Consider the following 26,777-nt stretch of genomic DNA (forward strand, 5'->3'; position numbering starts at 1 on the left):
ATATTTTAATTAAATCTTAATTAAGACTATTGGGCCTAAATTGTTAGCTTATTAGGCCTAAGCCTTATTTAGTGATTTAATTAGTATATATTATATGTTAAATCACCCAAACCCTTCACAAAATACTCACGCCAACTTTCAGAATTTCTCACCCAAAAATCCTTCAACTACACGACACCACACACTCACCAATTTCAGAAAATTTCGAGGAGCTCAGGGGAAAAGTTCAAGCCAAGGTTCTTGCTTCGTTCTTCGTCAATCGCCAACGTTATTTCGTACGTTTAATACGCAAAGGCACGCCATAATTCTCTTTTTACTCATCCATCATACCATAGTATTTATTTAATTGTGTTTTACATAAAAAAAAACAAGTTGCATCATATATTATTTTCGGATTTGCATCATAGGTGGTTTTAAAGGCTTGTGTTTTCATCCAAAAAACTTGTTTAATATGTGTTAAGGGGCTGCCATGGCTAGGGTACTGATCAAGGACGTTTTTCACAAGTTTTAGGGTCCTAATAGCACACCCAAACACACTGCATCATGATAGAAAACAAATTGTTGCCATCTTTATGTTATGGTAGAGATGGGTTCGGTTTTATGGGGTGTGTGGCTGGGCTTGGGTTCGGTTGGGGCTATGGCTTGGCTATGGTCCGTGAGGGGTCAGGAGAAGAGTCCTAGCCATGCTAGGACTCGAACACCAGGGCTGGGAAGGAGTCCTAGCAAGCTAGGACTCCAACCCGTGAGTGCAAGGGAAGTAGCGCAGGTTGGAAGCTGGTGCAGGGGAGAAGGGGCTCGGCCTGGGGGCTTTGTGCTGGGCTAGGTTAGGTCCTCAGGGTCCTAGAAGGGTGCTAGAGGGGTGGGGTCAGGGCCTGGTTGGGTTGGCTAGGTCCAAGCAACAGGAACAAGAGTCCTTGTCAAAGTGGGTTTCTCGGCTGGTTCTTGTAGCTGCTGTTGTAGCTTCGGTTTCAGGGGTTGGGGTCGAGTCCTTAGGTTCTAAGGGTCCAGTAGGGTCCATAGGGGGTCTGGGTCAAGGTTGGCTCAAGAGGGTTCAAGCTTGGCTCAGGGAAAAACGAGTTTGGCTCAAGGGTGCCTAGGTGTGTTTTTGGGGCTGTTTCTGCAGCTCATGTGTTGCTTCGTTTTTGGAGCTTAGGGTCAGGTCCAATGGGTTCTAATGGTTCAGTATGGTCCCTAAGTGGGTTGGCTGGGGTTTGGCTCAAGGTGGCTCGGGCGCGGCTCGAGTAAATTGGGAGATGGCTCGGTGGTTTCGATTAGGTGTCAATATTTCGAATTTTAGAACAAAAAAATAGATCCAAGGGTCCACGGGGGTGGCTTATGACTTGGAAGGGTAGAATAAATAATAAAAATGCTATGTTTAAAATTTCGGATCAAAATAACGAGTTTTGGAATTAATCGGGATTTAATCGCCGCACGAAACGCTAATTAACGAGTTAATTGAAACGCCTAGTTTTAAGCTTTATAAAATTATGGAAAATTATATTTAAGCTTAAATAATTATTAGAAGTCTAAGTTTTTAATTTGGGAATTTTATATTAAGGTTTGGGTTAATTCGGGATTGAAACGCATTAATACGTCACATTTAAATATTAATTTAAAAGTCATCGATTTAGGCAAAATAAAATTATGGAAAAAGTTATGTATGCTTAAATAATTATTTGGGACATGTTAGAGTCAATGAAATTAATAAAAAGTCAAAAACGGGAAATTTTACGTCTAGGGGTAAAACGGTCTTTTTACATCTAAAAATTAGTAAACGTCATGGCAGTGCCCTGAATGCTGTTGTATGTGCTAATATGATTATTTTCTATAGTTATGAATGTTTATGGAATTCTATATGTTAAAATGATATTTTAAACGTTTATGGGATTTTATATGATATTTTAAATGTATAGGGAATTTTATATGTTTATGATTTAATATGTCAAAATGTTATTTTAAATGTTTTGAGGTTAAAATGATTATTTTTAAATGTTAATGAAATGTTCATGATTAAATTACGATTTTTAAATGTCCATTGATTTTTTGGAGTTAAGGTTGACACTTAAAAGACGTGTTGCATGCTTGGTTTCAAAAATAAAAATGATATGTGATGCATGATTTTTATAAAGTGATGGAAATGTAAAATGTTGAAGGAAGTGAAGTAATTGTGACTATAATGATGTTATGTGGAGATATCGTGAGGGTTATGGTCCCAGTGGGAGCCCGACGATCGTATTTCCCGTGACACCATTGAGGATATGAGGATATGAGGTTTGAGGTAAGAATGGGAATATCGTGAGGGGAGAAGGCCCCAGAGGGAGCCCATTTATTGGAGAAGGACCCAGAGGGAGCCCCGACGATCGTATTTCTATTCGATGAGGATAGGTCAAGGCCCAGTTGACCGGTGAGAGTGTCGCTGGTGTCCCCGTCGCCCAGTACTGTGGTGACATGTAGATGGATCCATCGACTTTTGAGGTTTATGTCATAATGAGGAAAGTCACAATTAATGATCTGAATTCAACAAAAGAAAAGGAAAAGGAAAAATGTTTATGATCATGTTTAAAGGTTTTATGTTATGTCATGTTGAGGAAAAAGGAGAAAGTTAAGGTTTATGTTTGCATGTAATGAAAATGTTTATGTTTAAAGTTGATGCATCATTATGAAAATATTTTATTTAAAGTTCATGCATCATAAAAAGGTTTACGAAAATGTTTATGTTTGAAGTTTATGCATCTTCATGAAAACGATATTTTAAGTACAAATATTTTTCACTGTTGCTTGTGGTTTTATACGTATTACTTGTTATCAAGAATATGACGTGTTGAGTCTTTAGACTCACTAGGTGTGAATGATGCAGGTGTTTATGATATTAATGTTATGGGAGGTCTTGACGGTTGACCTGACTGGACTGAAGGTACACACGACCCGAGGACCAGCGCTTCTAGCTTTCCGCATTTATGATTATGATTTATGTTAAAGATTTTTATGACTTTTTATTTATGCTTTTAAGTGATTTTTGAGGGATTATAGTATGGGCTGTATTTCTCAAATATATAGTTGGTAGTTTTAATTTTAAAATGGTTCTAAAATATTTTTATGCAAATGTGTATGATTCGGCAAATGCTATGTAAGGGTTTAAAAAAAAAATCCCGATTAAATCGTCGCACGAAACGCTAATTAAGGAGTTAATTGAAACGCCTAGTTTTAGGCTTTATAAAATTATGGAAAATTATATTTAAGCTTAAATAATTATTAGAAGTCTAAGTATTTAATTTGGGAATTTTATATTAAGGTTTGGGTTAATTTGGGATTGAAACGCATTAATACGTCACATTTAAAGATTAATTTAAAAGTCATCGATTTAGGCAAAATAAAATTATGGAAAAATTCATGTAAGCTTAAATAATTATTTGGGACATGTTAGTGTCAATGAAATTAATAAAAAGTCAAAAACAGGAAATTTTACGTCTAGAAGTAAAACGGTTTTTTTACACCTGAAAATTAGTAAACGTCATGGCAGTGCCCTAAATGCTATTTTCATGATATTATGACAAATTTTAAATGTTTATGAAATGTTCACGATTAAATTATGATTTTTAAATGTCTGTTTGATTTTTATGATTTAAGGAAGACATTTAAAATACATGTTGCATGTTTGGTTTCAAAAATGAAAAATGTTATGTTACTCATGATTTTTATAAAGTGATGTGAATGAAAAATGTTGAAGGAGGTGAAGTGATTGTGACTAATTCGTTAATAATGATGATGTCGTGAGGGTGATGGTCCCACTGGGAGCCCGACGATCGTGTTTCCATTATTGAGAATATGAGTTTATGAGGTTTGAGGAAGAATGAGAATATCGTGAGGGGAGAAGGCCCCAGAGGGAGCCCATTTATGAGAGAAGGCCCCAGAGGGAGCCCCGACGATCGTATTTCTATTCGATCATGTTAGGCCAAGGCTCAGTTGACCGGTGAGAGCGTCGCTGATGTCCCCGTCGCCCAGTACTGTGGTATATGTAGATGGATCCATCGATCATGTCATGTGAGGAAAGTCACAATTAACGATCTGAATTCAACAAAAGAAAATGGAAAATGTTTATGTTCATGTTAAAATGTGTTATGTCATGTTAAGGATAAAGGAAAAAGTTTAAATATTATATTTGCATGTCATGAAATGTATTTTACGTAAAAGTATTTTTCACTGTTGCATGTGATTTTATATGTATTATTTGTTATCAAGATTATGGTGTGTTGAGTCTTTAGACTCACTAGGTGTGATGGATGCAGGTGGGTATGAGGGAGGTCTTGACGGATTATCTGACTGGACTGAAGGCGCACACAACCCGAGGACCAGCGCTACTATTTTCCGCATTACGTTTTATGATTTTAAGTTAGAGGTTTTTAAGACTATTTATTTATGTTTTTGAGAGATTTTTGAGAGGTCTAGTATGGGCTATACTTTTCAAACTTATTGCTTTTAGGTTTGGTAAACATGCGACGATTTCATTTTTATGACTATTGCACTTGATTTTTAAAATGCTAGATGGTTGGTATTTTATTTTAAAAGAGAAAAATATTTTATAAAGATATTTTCATGTGATGGATGAAAGTTAGAAAAAAAAAATTTCTGGTACTTTTCAAGCAATAAAAAGAGCAGGACGTTTCACATTATACTTAGATTTATTTTTTAAAGCTCAAGTCGGAAGTCAACAGTGTGTTTCAAACATTCACCACATACATTTATTTTCAATTCAATCACAAAATTAAAGCCCTTCAAACTGATGGGGGAGGTGAATTTCGATCCTTAACCACGTTTCTTCACACAAATGGGATTTAACATAGACTTTCTTGCCCTCATACATCCTAACAAAATGGGGTTGTTGAACGTAAACGTCATCACATTGTCGAAACTGGTCTCACTCTATTAGCTCATGCTTCTATGCCACTTTCTTTTTGGGAAGATGCTTTCTTTACAGCTGTGTTTTTAATTAATAGGCTTCCCACTACTGCACTTTCTGGAGATATTCCTCTTACAAAGTTGTTCAACAAAGTTCCTGATTATTCTATACTTCAAATCTTTGGATGCTTCTATAACAGCCACAAACTAGAATTTCGCTCAAAACCATGCACATTTATTGGTTATGGTGACAAATACAAAGGATACAAATGCATTACTAGTGATGGTCGTCTTTTTATCTCCAGAAATGTTCGGTTTAATGAAAGCTTATTTCCTTTTGCTCATAGTTTTGTGGAAGGCTCTACAAATCCTCAACCACATTTTTCCTCAATCGTTCCTCTTTTTCTTCCTTCCGCTTTACCACCCATTGTTAGCATTCCATCCACCTCCTTGTCTTCTAACTCAAATAGGTCTGTGTCTTCTGTCATTCCATCTGATTCTTCTTCTTCTTCTAATTCCAGCTCTACCTCTGGAACATACTCCAGCAATTCGAGTGCTCCTACTGTGCAAGACAACTCTCCTGTAGTCCCTTTAAATGAACATCATATGATTACTAGATCTAAAGATGGAACGTTTAAGCCAAAATTTATTACTAATCAATTATCTATTCTTCATGAGCCACAGACAGTAGGGGAGGCTCAGAAAAGTCAAGACTAGGTTAATGCAATGAATTCAGAATATGCAGCATTGATTAAAAATCATACCTGGTCATTGGTTCCTTTACCTTCTGACTTACCAGTTATCGGTTGCAAATGGGTTTATAAGCTCAAAATGAATCCTAATGGGACTGTTGCTTGACACAAAGCGAGACTAGTGGCTAAAGGTTACTCTCAAACACCAGGTTTGGATTATACAGAGACCTTTAGTCCAGTTGTCAAACTGACAACAATTCTCATAGTGTTAACTATCGCAATTTCAAGGGGTTGGCTTTTTAAGCAAATTGATGTTAACAATGCCTTCTTGAATGGATCTCTCACTGAAACTGTGTACATGAAGCAACCTCCTAGGTATGAGGTTCAATCTGGTTCCATACTGTTGGAACTTTTCAAGTTCGCAATCTTTGCTTAATTTAGATGTTAACAAAACTTGTTATTTTGTGTCTAATAACCTACCTTAGTGCGCAGATAGCTGAAACTGAAATGATCAGTTTACGAGCCAAAAACTAAAGCTATCGGAGATGCTAACTGATCGAACGAACTGAACCAATTCAACTGATGCATCACAACCAGCTCAATTGAATGTCCAAACTGATAGGTAGTTCAGCAGAAAATCTTCAAAAGCCCGGCCATCTGATGAAGAGTTCAACTAATGAAAAGCCCAACTAACCAGGTAACTGAATCAGTTGAATCAGTTCAGCTGACGAGTCAACTGATTTCACTAGATCACTTAAAAGACCAGTTGCCGATCAGTTCGAAGAACCAGTTCAGAACATCAGTTAGGAGCAATCAGTTGCAGATCACGACAAGCTTACTTAATGGATTACAGCTGTGCGCAAAGGTACAAAAGCAATTGTACTATCACTGTACAATTATGAACGTTGCATCAGAAGCTTAAAGCCAAAAGTTCCAGAATGGATTCCAAAGAACAAATTTAAAATGCAACGGATACAATAATTGAGTCTCACTGTACAATCAAGCTTCGCGCCTATAAATAGAAGATCAGTGAAGACTCAACAACAATGATACACACAGTGTGGTCAAAAGAGAGAACACAATAAAAGAAGAGAGGACACGCATATTGCATATCTGCTTTGAAGAAGCAATCAGCCCAGTCGAGGGAACACTTAAAATTTATATCAGCTTAGATTAGAAGCTTATTTCTCTCAGTGTGTGAGAACACTTTCGGGTAGTGTTCATTGTTCAGTTCTCACAAACACACGCACACACAAACCACCACCTAAATTACATTCTTGCACAAAGACAATAAACTTGTGTATGTAGTCTTTGACACACAAACGTTAAACAAGTGTTGGCTGGAAGGTGCTGCCTTCAGTCTAGACTAGGAGTTCAGTTAGGCAGTGGGTAAGTCCTAAGCTGTGTAGGATTTGTACAAGGTATTGTATAAATCTAAGTCTTCTAGTGTATCCGACCCGTGGAGGTAGAAGGGGTGACGTAGGAGCAGTTGAAGTCTCCAAACATCCATAAAAATATTTTGTGTCTTTTAACTGTTTAACTGCTTGTTTTGTTCTTAACTGATTTGATCAGTTCATTTGATATCAGTTCAGTTCTGTCCATAACTGAACTGATATAAGCTCTAACTGATTTTCCCGTAAATTCAGTTCTTCAGTTGCACAGTATATAAAACATATCAGTTTTCTTAACAAATGATTATTTCAAGTGTTTTCCGCTTGGTTTAATACCAAACTTGATCTAATTCATCGATGTATACATTCTTGGAACACGAGCTATTGCAGCTCATTGATTTATTGTGTTGAAAGCACCCCTAAGGTGCCGAGCACACGATCCGTCAATTGGTATCAGAGCAAGTTGTTCTAAGAAGGACATTTGAAAATTGATATCTTAAAATGTAATTTAAGATGGTATTTAAAATTGTTTTTAAAACCCTTTTAAAAATTTTATATATCATGCGTTTATTGGAGAAGAGTGGATTGGCTCTGCAAGTAACATCTCAGCCACTTCACACGACTCCGTAATTTTGCTGTTTGAGCAGCTTGCAGGGTTTTGAGTTCAACTGACAAAAGAACAGAAAAAAACTGATCTATAGACAAGACTTCAGTTGCCAACCTACCAGTTCAACTGATTAGCAGATGAAGCCCAACTAACAGTTGAAATGTTGGATGATTAGGAGGTTAATCATCAGCAGTATGCCGCCGCTTAACTGCCATATCAGATCAGAAGAGATGATCAATGCGGTTCAGCAATCAGTTGAGTCTAGTTTGCATCAGCTAGACCAGTTAGCCAGCACAGAAGTCAAGTTCAAAGCAGCTAGTTGTTCATCTGGCAAAGGAAATCAAGATTATGCAATATATCAAGCATTCAAAGCGACCAGTAGTTGGTACATTTAGTTTTACTATGTGTAAACTGATTGATAACTGATGTTGTTTAAAATTCAGCTAAGTGTAGTAGCATTTTTCCCTTACATAACTGATGCGCTTAATTATAATACAAGGGAAGTTTATTTGATTAAATAAACATCGAGTTATCCAGTTAGTTTAAATATAACTGAACTGATATTTCCAGTTTTTGTGTAACCTTAACTGCTTGAATGATAATTGCTGCTGAAAATATTTTAAAATCACGTGACTGATTATATTTTTAAAGGGGAGTTTTTAATTCAGTTCTTGAGGGGGAGTTTTCTTTTCCCTCGAACTGAAAAATGTATTTAAAATGTTTTTAACCCGTTTTTAAATTCAGTTTTTGAGGGGGAGTTTTTTTTTTAAAACTGATTTTAAATATGTCATCCCTCAAACTGAAATTTCTTTTATTTGTTTTAAGTTTTTATCGCTTTAAATGTTCAAGTTTTGTGAGCATCAAAAAGGGGGAGATTGTTGGAACTTTTGAAGTTCGCAATCTATGCTTAATTTAGATGTTAACAAAACTTGTTATTTTATTTCTAATAACCTACCTTAGTGCACAGATAGCTGAAACTGAAATGATCAGTTTACGAGCCAAAACTAAAGCTATCGGAGATGCTAACTGAAAGAACCAACTGATCGAACGAATTGAACCAGTTCAACTGATGCATCACAACCAGCTCAACTGAATGTCCAAACTGATAGGTAGTTCAGAAAAAGATATTCAGAAGCCCGGCCAGCTGATGAAGAGTTCAACTGATGAAATGCCCAACTAACCAGGTAACTGAATCAGTGAAATCAGTTCAGCTGACGAGTCAACTGATTTCACTAGATCACTTAAAAGACCAGTTGCTGATCAGTTTGAAGAACCAGTTCAGAACATCAGTTAGGAGCAATCAGTTGCAGATCACGACAAGCTTACTTAATGGATTACAGTTGTGCGCAAAGGTACAAAAGCAATTGTACTATCACAGTACAATTATGAACGTTGCATCAGAAGCTTAAGGCCAAAAGTTCCGGAATGGATTCCAAAGAACAAATTCAAAATACAACGGATACAATAATTGAGTCTCACTGTACGATCAAGCTTCGCGCCTATAAATAGAAGATCAGTGAAGACTCAGCAACAATGATACACATAGTGTGGTTAAAAGAGAGCACACAATAAAAGAAGAGAGGGCACGCATATTGCATATCTGCTTTGAAGAAGCAATCAGCCCAGTCGAGGGAACACTTAAAAGTTATATCAACTTATATTAGAAGCTTATTTCCCTCGGTGTGTGAGAACACTTTCGGGTAGTGTTCATTGTTCAGTTCTCACACACACACGCACGCACACACCACCACCTAAATTACAGTCTTGCACAAAGACAATAAACTTGTGTATATAGTCTTTGACACACAGACGTTAAACAAGTGTTGGCTGGAAGGTGCTGCCTTCAGTCTAGACTAAGAGTTCAGTTAGGTAGTGGGTAAGTCCTAAGCTGTGTAGGATTTGTACAAGGTGTTGTATAAATCTAAGTCTTCTAGTGTATCCTACCCGTGGAGGTAGAAGGGATGACATAGGGCAGTTGAAGTCTCCGAACATCCATAAACAAATCCTGTGTCTTTTAACTGTTTAACTGCTTGTTTTGTTCTTAACTGATTTGATCAGTTCAGTTGATATCAGTTCAGTTTTGTCTATAACTGAACTGATATAAGCTCTCACTGGTTTTCCCGTAAATTCAGTTCTTCAGTTGCACAGTATATAAAACATATCAGTTTTCTTAACGAAGGATTATTTCCAGTGTTTTCCGCTTGGTTTAATACCAAACTTGATCTAATTCATCGATGTATACGTTCTTAGAACACGAGCTATTGCAGCTCATTGATTTATTGTGTTGAAAGCACCCCTAAGGTGCCGAGCACACGATCCGTCACATGCCTCTTGTCTGTAAATTACACAAAGCAATCTATGGGCTCAAGCAAGCACCTAGAGCGTTGTTTGATAAGCTTCGAAGTGCTCTTCATTTCCTAGGATTCATGAATTCAAGGGCTGACTCGTCTTTATTTATTAAACATGACACGAAGTTTATTATTTACATTCTTGTTTATGTTGATGATATTGTCATCACCGACAGTGATCAAGATCGAGTTAACGAAATCATTTGGCAGCTCAACAAGCAATTTTCTTTGAAGGATCTTGGTATTTTATCATATTTTTTGGGTATTGAAGTTGTCAAAAATTCTGATCACTCCTTGCTGCTCAATCAGAACAAGTATGTTACAGACTTGTTGGTCAAAACCAAAATGAATCTTGCCAATTCCTTCCCAACTCCGATGTCTATTGGAGCTAAGCTTTCCTCTAAAGATAGTGGGGCTTTTGAGGATGTTACACTTTATAGAGGCACTGTGGGAGCACTGCAGTATCTTACAATCACCATACCTGATGTTGCATACAGTGTAAATCAAGTATGTCAGTTTATGCAAACTCCGCTCTTAACTCATTGGAAAGCCGTGAAACGCATACTTCGATATCTCGGTGGCACATTGGATTATGGTATCAGTTTAAGTGCGTCCTCACACCTTTCTCTTCATGGTTATTGTGACGCCGATTGGGGAAATGATATTGATGATCGGAGATCAACTTCTGGCTTCTATTGGTTCTTGGGAAATTCTTCTATATCTTGGAGTTCGAAGAAGCAGACTGTTGTTTCAAGATCTAGTACAGAGGCAGAATATCGGAGCTTAGCTAATGCCACTTCAGAATTGTTATGGATCCAGTCTCTTCTGACAGAACTTCGGGTTCATTGTTCTGGCATTCCCATTATATGGTGTGACAATATTAGCACCATTGCGTTGAGTGCAAATCCTATTCTTCATTTCAAAACAAAGCATCTTGAGTTAGATATTCATTTTGTTCAGGAAAAGGTTGCTTCAGGGTCGCTTAATGTTCAATATGTTCCATCCTTCGATCAAATAGCAGATGTTTTGACCAAACCTCTGACAGCAATCACGTTTACTCGTCTTCGTTCCAAGCTGAGTGTTGTTCCCAGAACTCCACACAGCTTGAGGGGGCAAGATAAGGATGAAGCCCAATTAGCACAAAGCCCAAATATTGACAAATCTATGTCAGCTAGCCTATGATGATCCAGTCCAAATCTAAGAAGAATCGAGAAGAACTAAGTGGATAGATTTTATCCTTTGTGGAGGAATATTAGTTTGTTACTACTTAGTTAGCTATGAGCCACAGTAGTGTATAAATATAGGGAAGATTTGATTGTAATTCATGATAAGTAATATTGTTGTTCATCTTTCATAATGCAGCTAATTTTCTATTTTTATCTTCATCTTTAATTTCTAACTCTAAGTATCGAATATGAATGAATGACTTGGCTCCTCATATTTTGTAGTTCCAAAGGGTTTGTGTGTTTGTTGCTTATTACTGCCAAAAGGGTTTTGTTTTATTTTTTAGATATTTTGTCTCACTTGGCTTCAACGGCACGACCTGACTGGTGAATGTATAGCTTTTCTTTTGTCGTCCTTCAATTTTTTTAAAAAAAGCATCCATGCAGGAAATTATGGAAGGAGGTCTTCGGCACCTAAAAAGAGTATATCTCAATTGTAAGAGCCCGAGGATTCAAATTAAAGAGCAAGAAGCCCACTACTATGATGATTTATTTCTTCTTTCCAGGTATGAAGCAATTACTACAACTCCTGTTTTCATAAGAAGTGAAGTTATAATTTCTTGGAAACCCATTTTAGTATTCTACTGAACAGGGACAGAAGGCCGAGGCATTGAAGTACTTGCAAAAGGTCGCTGCTTATGATCCCTGTTACAATGTATATTTGGAAGACTTGGAAAATGATGTGGATGATTTTGCCGTTCATCTAGCTATCGGGAGGAGATTTTTTGGAGTCTCTGAATAGTTACATAGGCTTTCTAGAATTTCAATCACCATTCAAGTGATGACCCAAGTCCGACTGTTAATCCATTGGTCTTGCAGGATTTTTGGTGGTTGTCACCATGATTGTTATTAGTTAATGGAGGAGAGCAGTTGGTACGTACGTACAAGTGTATGTGGAATAAGGATTGGCCATAGTTGATGCATGTGAATTGATGTAATAGTATTTAGTAATAGACACATGTTTGATTTTGGTCCATCCAGTCCAAGGAATGAGAGCAACGTGGATGAAAGGCAACCAAAATATGAGGTGCCAGAAATTGTTGAGTTGGATACATATGAATGTTCAACACTTGGGGATAGAATGATTCTATGTTTGATCTAGCACGCATTCTGGTCTAAATATGCGCCACGTGGCATGCAACGTACACTGCACTACATAGTTTGTTTTTCACCACACGAGACTGCTCGTGATCCGTAAACAAAACGACCCCATCACCACGCAGATTTCATTTCTTGTTCTCTTTCCCACTTGCCAAAATTAATTAAGAGTAGCTCTCTTGTGATCATCGTTGGTCGGTACTATGAGAATATTAATATTGGTTGAGGTATCCAAACAAACAAGTATCGGAGTATGCGTGAACCAACACCTGGAATTAAAAGACAACATGGCTGTGGGTAAAGTTACTTATAATCAAACAAAGTATAAAAGTAATACATAAATCATCATGATTAATTGTGCTTGAGAGTTGTGGGATCGAGGGGAACCAGCTGTATGTGGACAGAGACTGGCGTGAATAAAACAATAGTGGATATTTTATTTTGACAGAGGGTTGTTTTGTGGTGTATAATCAAATAATAATGATGATTATATTACAATAAATGGAATTATGCCCATTCAATATATATATATATATATATATAGACATAAATATAGGGATTGATCGTGCTCGACCATTCTTCGTATTTGGTCCATGCAATTCTGAAGATGATCCTACATTCTGTCTGCAAATCTTTTTCTTGAATCTCCGGCATAGTCGGACACTCTCTCCTACCACCACCATTCCTTTTCAACTCCCAATTTTCACTCTCACACCGCACACTCTTTCTACTTCCCCGCTCTGTCCTTTCTTATTTACGTCTAGTACGATCTCACGACAACCACCTTCATTTCTCACCATGGAACCTCGAATCTGTGAGCTCTGCGATGCGGAGGCCGTCGTCTTCTGCCCTTCCGACGCCGCATATCTGTGCTGGACCTGTGATGCTCAAGTTCACCAGGCTAACTTCCTCGTCGCTCGCCATTTTCGGCACCCACTAATCCTTACTCAACCCGGAGATCATGATGATGGCCTAGATTCACTGTCCTCTTCCAAGGAGTACTCCTTCGCCGGCAGGAAGAAACCATGTTCTTCGTCGTCCTTCGGAGAGTTGAAGACTCAACATGCAAATCCTAGGCCGCCGGTGGGTTATTTCAAGACTGAAGGCATTTTCTTGAATTGGATCGGTAAGCTTGGCGTGGGTGGTGAGGGGGCCGTAGGGATTGGTTGCAGAGCGTTCAACGTGTGTTTGGATCGGTGGAAGGGTTGGCCTCTCCGCTTGTGCCTTGCGGCGTCTCTATGTTTGGGGTTGAGGGCCAAGTCGGTGATGACCTGGCAAGTCCTGAAGAGGCTTGAACAGTTATCCAGCGTTCCGGCGAAGCTCATATTAGCGGCGGAGTTCAAGCTGGAACTGAGAGGTAGCCGGCGGCGACGGCGGGTGGAGCTGGAAGAGGGATGGGCTGAATGCTAGTGTTTTCTAAAATGAACAAAAGAATCTGAAAATTAAAATTGGTGTGTAATTTTTGTGTGGTTCCGATTACACATTTTCTACTTTATTATTATAAACACTAGGATAAATTTATATTTATATTATTATTAAATATCAACAATCGCATTTAATATGGAGTTAAGAATATAATTTTGTTGAACCTGACCTAATAATATAATGCAAGTAGTGGATAAAAAAATCTCACAGGGTCACATTGGGTTTGATAGATAGTATCCATATGGTTAGTGACTTCATCCTCATGACCAGAGCTGCACCTATTGTGAGGCGAGAGAGGCCATCGCCTCAGGGCCCGGCCTCCACAGGGGTCAAAAAAAAATCATTGGTCTCATGTTGTTGAGAACATTTAAAAAAAAATTGGACATTGACCCATTGAAAATATGATTAAATATGATGATTGTGTTCATTGGAGATTTAATCAAATTATGTAAAGTCCGAACAATAAAGCTACACGGCACATTAATTAAAATTTTAAAAATTTTGTATGCATAAAATGATAATGTTTGTCCAATATATTTATTATTTTATCTTGTGTCAACTCATGTGTTAAACTTTTATACTTTACTTGTCAATTATTTGGCTTCTTTTCTTGAATTTATGTATTTGGACCATTTCAAAAAATAAAACACAAAAAATTGTGATACTTACCTATTTTACATATCTTTATTTTCTATTTTCTTGAATAAAATATTATATTTATTATTTAAAACAAATCATATATTTTTACAATATTGGTTCATTATATTTATCATTTTGTTATTTTGATCGTTTATATTAATAAATTCTAATTTTAGCAACATATCTTACAATTTTTGTCAATTTCAATCTTTTTTCAATATAATTGTTCATATAACACTGTATTACGTTATAGCCATGTTGATGTTGTGGCGCACGAAGAAAAAAATCGCAAAGAGATTAATATATAACTCGTAAATTATATTTTTCTTATATATATTGTTTAGTTATTTTTAATTTTCAAACTGAGCTTTACAGTTATTTATCACAACAAGATTTTTTTTAAAAATATCGTCTCAGGCCCTGTGAACCACAAGTACGGCTCTGCTCATGACATTATCTTGAGTGATAAATCATAGTCAGTCATCTATATATTTGTGTCATGTGTTGACTGGATAAATACGCTATCCTCATGACATGTGTGTTGGTTAAATGATTGTACATGTGTCATGTGTTGATTAGATAAATACACTACCCTCGTGACACGTGCGTTGATTGGTAAATCATGACCTTTCATCTATATACCATTATGAAATGAGTGTGCACGTATGTTGAGTGGATAAGTACAATACTACACTACCCTTTATGAATAGCATAACAAAAACGTAATAGATTGATGCTCATTAATATACTAGCATGAAGCACGTACAAGTACGTAAATATTAATTATATATTAAAAATTAAAAAATTTATTTTCTAAAAAAATTGAATCATTTTGTTATTTATCTGGATTTAATCTCTTGTTACATTAGACGAATAAATTAATTAAAAACTTATATAACTATTTTAAAAATTGTTTGTCAAGTTAAAATTCAAGTTGTTGATTTTATGTTATATAAAAAATTATAATAAGCATAATATATAGACGAAATGAACTAAAACAAATTTAATATATATATATATATGGGTAAATTGTAAATAAATCCCTAACACCCAACTCAAATTTATTCCAACTCCCTACACCTAAAAATATTTGTTTAAACTCCCTAAAAGTTTAAAAAAGACAAAAATACCCCTTCTTCCTTAAAATTCTTATATTGATCCTCGCGCTTCACAAAATGGTATCAGAGCTTAAGGTTAATTTATTTCAAACACAAAATTTATTGTTACAAAGAAACGAAATGTTTGAGGAGGAGAATTTCGAAAATTATGAATCCGAACTTAGGTTCGAGAAAAATAATTTACAAGAATTATTCCAATATTTTGGAATATAAACAAGGGAATCTAACTACTGTTAGATATCAGAAACAGAAAGGGAAGCATCAGCACCCTCAGGTAAACTTATGATTCAATCTAATAAGTTTATGGAAATTATACCAGATTCTTCTAAGCTCTCTTCAGATCTTAGAGAAATTCAGAAAACAGTACAAAATTATGGCAATATACTATATTTTGTACCACAACGAGTTGAGAAGATCCTTGAAAACCAGGAAGAAATTCTTGGAATATTAAAGGATATTCAAACAAGAATTCAAAAACTAGAACAACAACCTAGTTCTAGTAAAAGAAATTCAGGAGGATGGTTACCACCATCATTTGTTACTGAACCTTTGTTACATCAACAAGGAAAGGCTAGAGTGGTGTCAAAACCTTTGACTGAAGAAGAAAAGATGATCAAGCTAATTAAGTCTGTCTCAGAAAAGAAATTAATCTGATGACAGCTCTAGAAAAGATTGGTCTGGAGGATCTACAAGAACTTGCAGAATCTTTCGCAAATCTCAAAGTTGTAGATCTAAAGATGAACATAGCAGGAGGTGAAACACCTGCTATAACTTGGTCATCTTCACAGGAACCACCAAGGGAAAGTGTGGGATCTCAAAATATACACATGAGAGAATCTCAAACTGATTTCCATACTGGTGGAGGTTCACACCCTGCGGGAACAAGGACAATGAGAAATCAAATTCCCTTGCACCAAACCCCATATGGGAAAACTGTTTTAGATCCTATACATCCTTACGGGGTTATGCTTAACCTTGATATATTAGATTTCAAAAACAGAGAAGAACTCATAGACGATTGGACATCTGCTATGAGAATTGCAGCAGGAACACTTGATCTCAACAGAGAAGGATTCATTAAACTCCTAGAAATGAGTCTTATGGGATCAGTGAAAATTGCTTGGGACATGACTTCGGTGGAAACTAAAGAGTCGGTCCTAGCCGGAGAATCTCTAAGTGAGATAGTCGGAAGAATGGCTACCCTATTTAAAGCACAATTTATAGGGGTAGACTATTTTAATAGTCAAGACACAGAGAAGAGGAAGAAATATACTCAAGCTCTGTATAGTCTTGAATTACATGACATCTGTTTAGTAGATGAATACATTATGTTATTCACTAAATATAGATGGAATTCAGGAGTCGAAGAAGATATAGCTATGCAGCTTTTCTTCGCAAAAATGCCAAGTCCCTGGAGAGAAATGCTCATAAGGGAATATGTACCTGGAAATCCAGATACATTGGCACGAAGAGCTTCTTTCCTTAAAGGAAAATTGGCGGAATGGTGCCATTTGGCAGCATTACAAAAGAATTACAAACGATTAAGGGGTATTAACAAACGTACTCCTTTGTGTTGTAAGGAAAATGATCTTCCAACAATTATTGGAAGTAAACCACAAAAGCATAGAAGGAAAAGTCTCAGAACTCATCCTTATGCTAAAAGTGGAAGAAGTTCTTGGAAACCAAGAACAATATGGTCCAGACAAAAGGCCAGATCTTATAAAAGAAGCGGACCATCAAGGAGTAGGACATCCTCCCAAGCATCGAGTACATCTCGAAGTACTTGAAGAACACCTACAAAGAAAACTTTCAGAAGAGCTCATACACGAGCTAATGAAAGTTTTAAGGATTGTAATTGCTGGACATGTGGAGCAAGAGGTCATATCTCGACTAACTGTCCAGAAAATGAAAAAAGAGGTATCAAACGCTTCGATCCAACTCCGGATATTGAAGAAGCAATTTATTACTAAGATCTTATTCAGGTATACCGATTTGAGGACATTGCCTCAGATGAAATTATATATGAAGAAGAAGAAGTCCTGAGTCAGGAAGAATCCGATGGAACTGAATCGGAATCTGACTGAAAACGAGGTGTTTCGACATGAAACACATGAGGATCTGTCTGGGTTCTTTAGCCAGACAACAATATCTCATAACATGGTCCAAAAGATCATGAAAGAAAATCCTAGTCTACAGAGATATCAAGGATTCTCTGCAGGACAGGTAGAAAAGTTCTTAGGAAATCTTGGCCTAAGAAATAGAAAGCAGCATCTGATCTATAAAGTTTCCAGAAGGGAAATGGCAATCCCAATGGAACTTACTGGAAATAGAATGGAGATGCAGTTAATTCCTTCTGAAGAAATTAAGGAGGAATTACAAAAACTCAAGATTGAAGTAGCAAGGACTATGTCCTGGATTCATATTGGAGCAATCCAGATTATGATAAAAGCTACTTTTAAAGAAGGTATAGATTCACCCATTGATATTGCTATATGCGATAAAAGAATGGGGAACCTTCAAGATTCAGTACTGGGAACTATCTCAGGAAATCTCTGTGCAGGCAAGATTGTAGGAGTAATCTATCCAAGGATAGCCTATAACTTAGCAGATCGAGATTTCAGTCGAGCCTTGACATTACATCAAAATTTCAAGGAGAAAAGACTAATGAAGGAAGGTAATAGACCATATTCTATTACCTATCAAATCTCATATGCTCTATCTAATACACATCATTCAGAATTGTTTATTAGAAATGAGTTTATTGAGATACCAGAAATATTTGGAAAAGTTGCTCAGGCAATTTATCCAGAACGAGTTGAGTTTCCGGTAATACAGGAAACAGATATCCAAATACAAGACAAACCGATTTTACAAAGGAATCAAAGTCTTAGATTGGAATCAAGAAGACTATCTTTTCAAGGAGATAGGATTACAAGTTACAGATGGGGGAAAACCCCTGTTCAAGAAACCCAACAGGAGCTAAAAAGTTTTTCAACAATAGGAAAACTTAGATGCCCAGAAGGGTGGAAGGAAGTCGAAATAGTATTTGATATTACGAAACAAAGGAATCAATTTCCTTGTAATACAATTTACTATTTAGAACAACCCATGATAGGAACTTACCAAGGAATGATCCAAGTCGGAGAATTGGAAGTTCATATCACAGGGATTCCAGGTAAAGAACCAGATCAATTGGTTCTCGGACTAGAGTTTCTTGAGGAACATAAACCTTGGAAACGTATAGAATATGGAATGGAGTTTATGGCAGAGGATAAGATTTGGAAAATCCAATGACCACAAGCCTATTCTCGATATACATTCCAGTAGGAATGTTATATGAACAATATAAGGCAGAATATTTTGCTGCTTATATTGATTCAGGTGCTGGTATTTGTACAGCAAAACGAGAAGTTTTTTCAAATAATTTGGAAGAAGAATTACCAAAGATTGCTGGAAGAGATTTTTTCAGAAGAATCTTAATCTTATGTAAAGGGATTAAGATGACTGAAATAATGATTGGCGGTGCTGGGCAAACACCTTGGAACAAGGTGAAGACACCACCAATTTATTTTCATGATACAAGAGCTGACATTTTACTAGGAAACAATTTCCTACAAATGTTCAAATCCTATACTCAAGATAATGAGACTAGAAGATTAGTGTTTACAACTCCTTGTAACCACAAAATCATAGTCCAGAGACTAAGAGAGGCATTTTACAGAAAATTGCCGATCCAGTTTCGCAGCAAGCGTGGTGATTCAGGACAACTTCTGAACCCAAAAATGAAAGATTCCAGAAGGTTCGGAGAAACAATTCTCCAGTTAAGAGTAGATAAAGAACTCCAACCAGAAGAGATAGAATGCCTTAAGATAGCTCTACATAAAAATGAAGTAGAGTTTGAATCTAAGGTATCCTTAGAGGATGTCAAGAAAAGGATCAAAAAAAATTACAATGAAGATCCTTTGGCATGGTGGGACAAAAATCAACTCAAAGCTTGCATTAAAATTAAGGAAGGCAAAGAGTATGAATTTGTCCGTTGCAAGCCTATCCCAATGAATATCATTGACCAAAGGGATATGCAGATTATAATCAAGGAACATTTGGACCTTGGATTAATCAAAGCAGGAATGTCACCATATAGTAGTCCAGGTTTTCTGGTAAGAAATCATGGTGAGATAAAACGAGGATAACCCAGATTAGTTATTAATTATCAAGAAATTAATAAGATTCTGGAATTTGATGAGTATTTTATACCTAGTAGAGAACATCTAATAAGTTGCATACGCAACACAAAGATATTCTCTAAGTTTGACTGTAAGTCTGGATTTTACCAGATTAGGATGCAAGAAGAAAGCAAGAAATTCACAGCTTTCTCTACACCACAAGGACATTATATTTGGAAGGTATTACCAATGGGATTGGCTAATTCACCCCAGATATTTCAAAGAAAAATGGATAATCTTTTTAAAGATTATTTTAAGTTTATGTTTGTTTATATTGATGATGTTTTAATAGCATCTAAAGATATGAATGAACATGTTAAGCATTTGGAGATTTTCTCCAATGTTTGTAAAAAAGAAGGACTGGTATTATCTGAAAAGAAAGCAGTCATTGCCACAAGAAAGATTGAATTCCTTGGAATTGAGATCGATAAGTCAGGAATAATTCTGCAAGAACATATAGTAGAGAAGGTGCAGAATTTTCCAAAAAGTCTCAAAGACAATAAGCAACTTCAAAGTTTCTTAGGAGTTGTTAATTTTGCTGGGATGTTTATTAAAAACCTAGCAAAACACAGAAAAGTGTTTAGTCCATTATTGAAAAAAGATGCTAGATTTATATGGACAGATGAACACACAAAGGAATTAATCCAACTAAAGAGATTTGTAAGAATCTTCCTAAAATGGCTATTCCTCAAGATGAAGATGATTTGGTATTGTATACCGATGCCAGTGATCATTGGTGGGCTGCAGTTTTAACAAAGCTCACACCAGATGGAGAACAACCATGCAGATATTGTAGTGGTTTATTCTCAGATGCAGAAGCCATAAGATGACATATCAACGAAAAGGAATTTTATGCAGTAAAAATGGCTTTTGAAAAATGGCCATTATTTCTACTCGCAAAGAAATTTACTTTGAAAGTTGATAATACACAGGTGAAAGCTTTCTTAAGGAATAGAATTGAATCTAAACCTGAGAAGGCCAGATTATTAAGATGGCAGGCATTATGTCAAAATTATATTTTTGATATTATGATAATAAAATCTCATGAAAACATTCTTGCAGATTTTTTAACAAGAGATGGACAGCATTGACATTGATGCTATTATCAAGATGCAGAGGCATTTGAGAGAACACCTTGAAATGCTTCAAACCGAGTTTAACAAGTTAGCACTGAACGCAGAAGTTGCGGGAAGGCTTCAACAAGCTGATAAGAGATTGTCTCTGATCGAATCACAGGATGTTTACAGGCATATACTCAGTTATGGTCTGTAATGCAAAGGCCTATCTTCCAAGGCATTGAGAAACCATTGGTTTCCCAAATGGAGAGTTTTCGAGTACAGGACTCTATACCTGTAGCGGGGGATTCAAATACCCCTTGCACAAGTGTTAAGTCGGGATCATCTATAGATGAGTCGGCTAAAACAAAAATTGAGACTCCAGATCCTTATCTCGAGTCCTCAAGTCAACCCTTCACCTCAGGGATTGAAGAGGGAGAGATCAACCTTAGGCCTCGTATTGACAAAGGCAAAACTAAGGTTGGTACTAATGAAAATACAATTTCTCCATTTCAGGTTTACTAACAGAATTGGGAGAAATTAAACACAAGAATTGGCATCAACCCAGCTATGGTTCGAGTTGATGTTGCAGGAAAATATCCTAGGGTATGGATGAAACAAAATTCATATCCAAAGGAGGTCAAAGCCTGGTATGAATTTGGGGCTCTTGCCTCGGTTTATACTACTTCGCCCAGCTTCCCGGAGATATCATCATTACCAAAATGGATTCAGGAAGCTGTTCATGAGACTTGGGCAAATAATGATCATTTGTCCCGATGAGATGTTTTGGAGCTATACTTTTTCAGTGCAGCACCAGAACCAGTAGGAAAAGGCTCACACGAAGCCTTTCATTTTATCAAGCTAAGGAGGCCAGACATGAATTCTCAAAAATTTATAAAGGATCCTCCTACAAATGAAACCCCCTTAGTCTCTTCATTTAATGAAGATGATATGACTACCAGGAGAGCATGGGGTATCTGGGTCTGTCTCACAGAGATGGACAAAGTCAAGTTTCCATTTAAGTTTTACCAAAATTCTTTAAATGGATCATTCCTGTTAAACACTATGACAGGAAAAACTACAAGTTTTGCAGAAGACCTATTTGAAAAGAAAAGAAATCTTATGTGGAACAGCAAGCTGCCGGCTAGTAAAGAGACTCGCCGAAAATTCTGTAATATGGCACATATAGGAATATGGTCAGAAAACATCTGTCCTGAATGCCAGAATCAGAAAGAACCAGAGTTCGGTAAGGGTTTCAAACCGAGATCTGATCGGAAACATTCTACCGAAGCAAGGACAAGTGGGGAAGGACCACATTCACATTTTTCTCGAGGATACAAAAAGCCTAAGATTCCTCGACACAATTAAAAGGGACATGTGATCAAGCCCACTAACAAAAAGAAGACTACCATGTGAGTGGGAAAAACAGGACCACCAATAATCGGTGGAAAAAAACACAAGAACCACTAATAATGAGTGGTAAAAGACGAAAGAACATTGGATACTTTATTCAAAAAAAGAATCCAATAAAGAAAACAAGAAAACTGGTCCCGAAATTTTCATCTATAAATAAGGACCGATAGGAACCAGTAAAACACACCAAGAAAGAAACCTAAAAGAAAATGTATTTTACATATCTAAAGGTTTTAAAAAGAAAACTAAAGTATGAAAGGAAGGAGCTGAAAGCTCTCCGATCATTAGTTCTATTGTTCCAAGAGAAAGGGGACAAAATTACAGCTGATCTCGTTCAAACGCATTCCTACTGGCAGTGCGGTGATATAAAAGAATGGGAAAAATTGATGTCTAGATTAATAATCTAGAAAAAGACAAGAAAAGTGGAAGGACCATTCAACTACTACATGGTCCCAAGGCAAGCTGTAAAGGCTTATCAAGATTTGAAGTCCGAGTTTCAAATCCGAAGAAGCCTTCTATAAATAAGGCAGAAAGAAGGAAGTGAAGATCATCGAACATTTTCCTCATTTCTTTCAATAATAAGTTGTAATATTTTCTCTTTCAAGTTTATGTGTGGTTCAAGTTCGGCTACTATAAGTAGCTAAGCAAGTTCCTCCTCCTCTACAGGAGGTTTCAATGTAATAATAATATGTCTGTGTTTGAATAAAGAGATCTTTGCTTTCAGCCCCTCTCATGTATTATTTTCAAAATTTTATCTTTTATTGTACACCCTAAGGTAGGAAACGAATTAGGGTTGTGCTAAGTGATGCTGAAGGAATCTACGTCTGTAACCATCGGTTGCGATCGTGTGGTTGGACTGTGAGGAGCAGTTCGTAAAATACGGTGGATATAACCCAGTGGCATTCTGGTCAAAAAGGTAAAAGATTTAATTTATTTTACGGAAGCATGATGGGCCTTTATGTTTAAAAGAAAAAATCAATTATTAGAATAAAAAGGATAAGGGTATATATATATATATATATAAACACCACATATAATACATAATAACCTAAAAATAACCAAATTATGGATTTTATCAATTCATAATTTATTTAAGTGAAGCACACTAAGGACAAATAATTATCAATTAAGATACTCGTGACTAACTCATCAAAACAATATCAAAACTAATGAAATAATAATATTGATAATAAAATATACACCTTAATATTCAAATTAAATAATATTTAACCTCCTACAGAACTTTTTTATCTTTTGTTTTTAGAATTCTATACGACAGATAATTAATTTTATATCAGAATCGATCTTTTGTAGAGTACATTGGTGACTATTAATTTCTTACTAAATACAATTTTAAAATAATAATTAAATCAACATATATAATGAAATACACATTTAAATAAGATTATATGGTAAATATAAAATAAAATCAAATAAACTCATACAATAATTATTAGATATAAATTTTAAAATATCATATTATTTTCACCATAAAAATTTGAAATAAAACCAAAGAAATAAAATTTCATTAAAAAAAATTATATTTGTATTTGTTGAATTAATTAGTTTGATTTCAAAATAATTAAATAAAAATATTAAAATATTATATGTAAAAGCTTTAATACTTTGAAAAATGCTAATGATCATTATAATTTATATTTATTATAAAGATATTTATAGTAGAAAATAGATTCTGTGTCTTTTAATTGCTTATTTATATATCTTTTTCATGTATTAGATATTTAGGGTTTTGATTGATGATTGATTTTGTTGAATAGATACATGTAAATTTTTAGTTATATAATTTAATAAAATAATCTTGCNAACATTTCAAATTATTTATTTTTTATAATCCATTTTTTAATATCTAATATGCCATAGTATCGAACATTTGAAATCATTTGGTTTTTAAGTGTTAGAGTTGTATTATAGTTAAATTATATACAAATATTTATGTCACTTACTTAACTGTGAAGTTCTTTATTTTCTTAACATTTTATAAATAATTTAAAAACATATATAAAAATTATAAATTATAAATCAAAAGATCATATACACGGAAATTTTGTGTATTTAATTTATAAATTTGTCTGAAATATATTTTTATCAAAAATTGCTACTATGATTCATTTTTAAATATCAAATAAAATAGTCGTACAATATGTGATACATTAAAACTAATTATTTAACAATTATGCCTTAAATTTATATATTATGAGAGCTGTTTTATAACCGAAGTCAAAAAAATATTTTAGTTCTGATTTTAGTTTTAATGTTCCGGAAAACTTTAGTCGGTTTACCTTTAGACTATTAATGACTAAATCTTAAACATTCTTAATAGATGTTTCAAATATAAAATTTTATTTATTGAATTTATAAATTTGTCTGATAAATATATATTTTTTAATAAGTGCTACTAAAATTTTTAAATTTTTTATTATAGCTAAACTCTCCGAATTCTTCTAAGAGATTCATATTTTATGATAATATTAATATATTAATATTCATAATTGTTGATATAAATTCCTAAATAATTTATTAAACTCTTTACTTTCATTTCTTAGTTAAAAAACCATAAAATATGTTAGTATAAAACTTCATATTATTTTATTATTATATACTAATCATGCTATTTTATTATTGCATATATAATTATTTTTCACATATTTTCATACTATAATTTATTACTTAATTAAAAACTCCACTAAAAATATAACTCCACTAAAAATATAATTACAAAATTACGTTAAAATCATAAATTAACATGTAGAGAGAAAATTAATTGGATAAACTATTTAAAGGTAATATAAAGATTAATTATTTGAGAAAATTAATATGGAAGTTACATTTTATTCTTGAATTAACATAAATAACTATAATCAATGTATATTGTAGTGATAATTCATTAGCAAATTAGGTGGAATAAATATAAAATTAAGAACAAAAATTAAATATATTTATTCCATATCTTTATTAAGTTTTTGAATTTGTATTGNTAATATTTTTTCAAAAAATTATGTATCAAGAAAATATTATTTTTTAAATATATTTTTTTATTAAATATTAATTTAAATTTTCAAGTAATATTATTTTCGAAATATTTTATGTTATAATTTTCTATTTAAAAAATAAAAACACTACTGTCATCCTCGTGTATTTAACAAATTCAAAAAAAGCAAAAACTTAGCTTAAAAGATCACAGCTTCCCAAATTCTCAGACGCCTCTCCCAGAGTCCCAAGCAATCCCTCAAAACCAATTCTCTCTTGCTGGAATTCAGTTTAAGCTGCTCCAGATCGAAGACTTCGCGAATTTCGGCTCTGGATAGCAAATTATGGGAGAATGGCGGCACCGAAGAAGACAGTCGGTTGGATAATAACAATGTTGCGTTCAGTTTAGTCTCGGAAGAACATTGATAGGTAATATCCCAATTTAATATTGATAGGTAATATCCCAATTTAATTAATTATTCAATTCATTATTGAGGCTCAAATTAATTATAAAGACCCAAGCCGGTTATGCACCCTAAAAAATTTATAAATAGGAGATGATTCTCATCATTCAAGAGTGAGGAAGATATACTTTTTAGTTCTCAATTTAAAGTTTTTTACGAGCTAGCTAGAATATCTTTGTGCGATTACTTAAATTCGATTACGAATCTACGGAGTAATTCAGATAATCACAATTTTTGGCTATATCAAACATAATTTTCAATGCGAGGTACGTAGCTTCTCTTTATTCTTCATTCGCATTGTATGAATTCAAGCTGGTATACTCATTTCTTGATAATTCGTTTCATGTTTCCCCTCTTTTTTTGCTCTGTCCTAATCAGAATTCGAGCTTTTATTACCTCTAGGTATCTTGTACTGAGCTTTGATTTTGAATTTATCACGAACTTTCCTATTCCTTTTCCCTTAGAACAGAAAAGTGATGGCCATTAATTTTTATTCTGATTTATTTTCACTTTGAGTTCAGCTGAAGAAGAGGTGCAGTCTACTCAATACTTTTCCTCTTTACTGAAGATTTTAACTTTCTTTTGAGTTTCGGTTTCAAATGTGGTTTGCTTCTTATAAACTCACAAGTGGAACTGTTTTATGGTTTTGCTTCCAGTGTCATAAAGCGTGGTGGCCTTAAAACTGGAGATGGGAAGTACATAAAAGTAGCCGTTCGATTTTAATGATTGTAACTTGTTCGATGTAGCAACATCCTTTGTTCCAAACCTGTAAAGCTTGTTGATAACCTTTTTCAAACATCTGAAAAAAATTGAAAAGTGGGGAGCGTAAACTGCGTTCTACTGATATAAGTATGTTTGATGCATAATATTTCAGAATCAATAATTTCAACAAAGGTGTCATCGTTGAAAAAAAAAGATAATTTTCCTCCAATAACCGTAATTATTACTGTTCAAAATACATACTTTTACAAGAAAGCATGGAAGCCGGAAAACCACAAACAACATTAAAGAGTTCTCGAAACATGGGTTGATTCTACATGTAGTTGTATACAAATTGTAACTCTTGAAATCTTCACCAACGAGAGCATATTTCAGCAGCATAGTCTTATTGTAAGTACCGTCTTTTGAGAGACGCAGCAAAATCTTGGGATGGAGCTCTTTTTTTCTGGACTCCTCGTTTCCTTTTCTGTTAGACCC

General features: G+C 34.9%; 1 protein-coding gene and 1 long non-coding RNA gene across 2 annotated transcripts; both read left to right on the forward strand.

Moving 5' to 3' along the window:
* Positions 1–11,433: 11,433 nt before the first annotated feature.
* Positions 11,434–12,202, forward strand: LOC140976658 (uncharacterized). The gene is made up of 3 exons (XR_012175267.1): positions 11,434–11,663; positions 11,750–12,030; positions 12,061–12,202. It is a non-coding gene; the product is annotated as an uncharacterized lncRNA (long non-coding RNA).
* Positions 12,203–12,643: 441 nt separating this feature from the next.
* On the forward strand, positions 12,644–13,811 carry LOC140977536 (B-box zinc finger protein 32-like). The gene has a single exon (XM_073442283.1). The coding sequence runs from the start codon at positions 12,757–12,759 to the stop codon at positions 13,663–13,665; it is 909 nt and encodes a 302-aa protein (XP_073298384.1). The 5' UTR covers positions 12,644–12,756; the 3' UTR covers positions 13,666–13,811.
* Positions 13,812–26,777: the final 12,966 nt, after the last annotated feature.

The sequence above is a fragment of the Primulina huaijiensis genome, chromosome 5, assembly GCF_012295235.1.
Source record: "Primulina huaijiensis isolate GDHJ02 chromosome 5, ASM1229523v2, whole genome shotgun sequence".
In the NCBI taxonomy this organism is placed as follows: domain Eukaryota; kingdom Viridiplantae; phylum Streptophyta; class Magnoliopsida; order Lamiales; family Gesneriaceae; genus Primulina; species Primulina huaijiensis.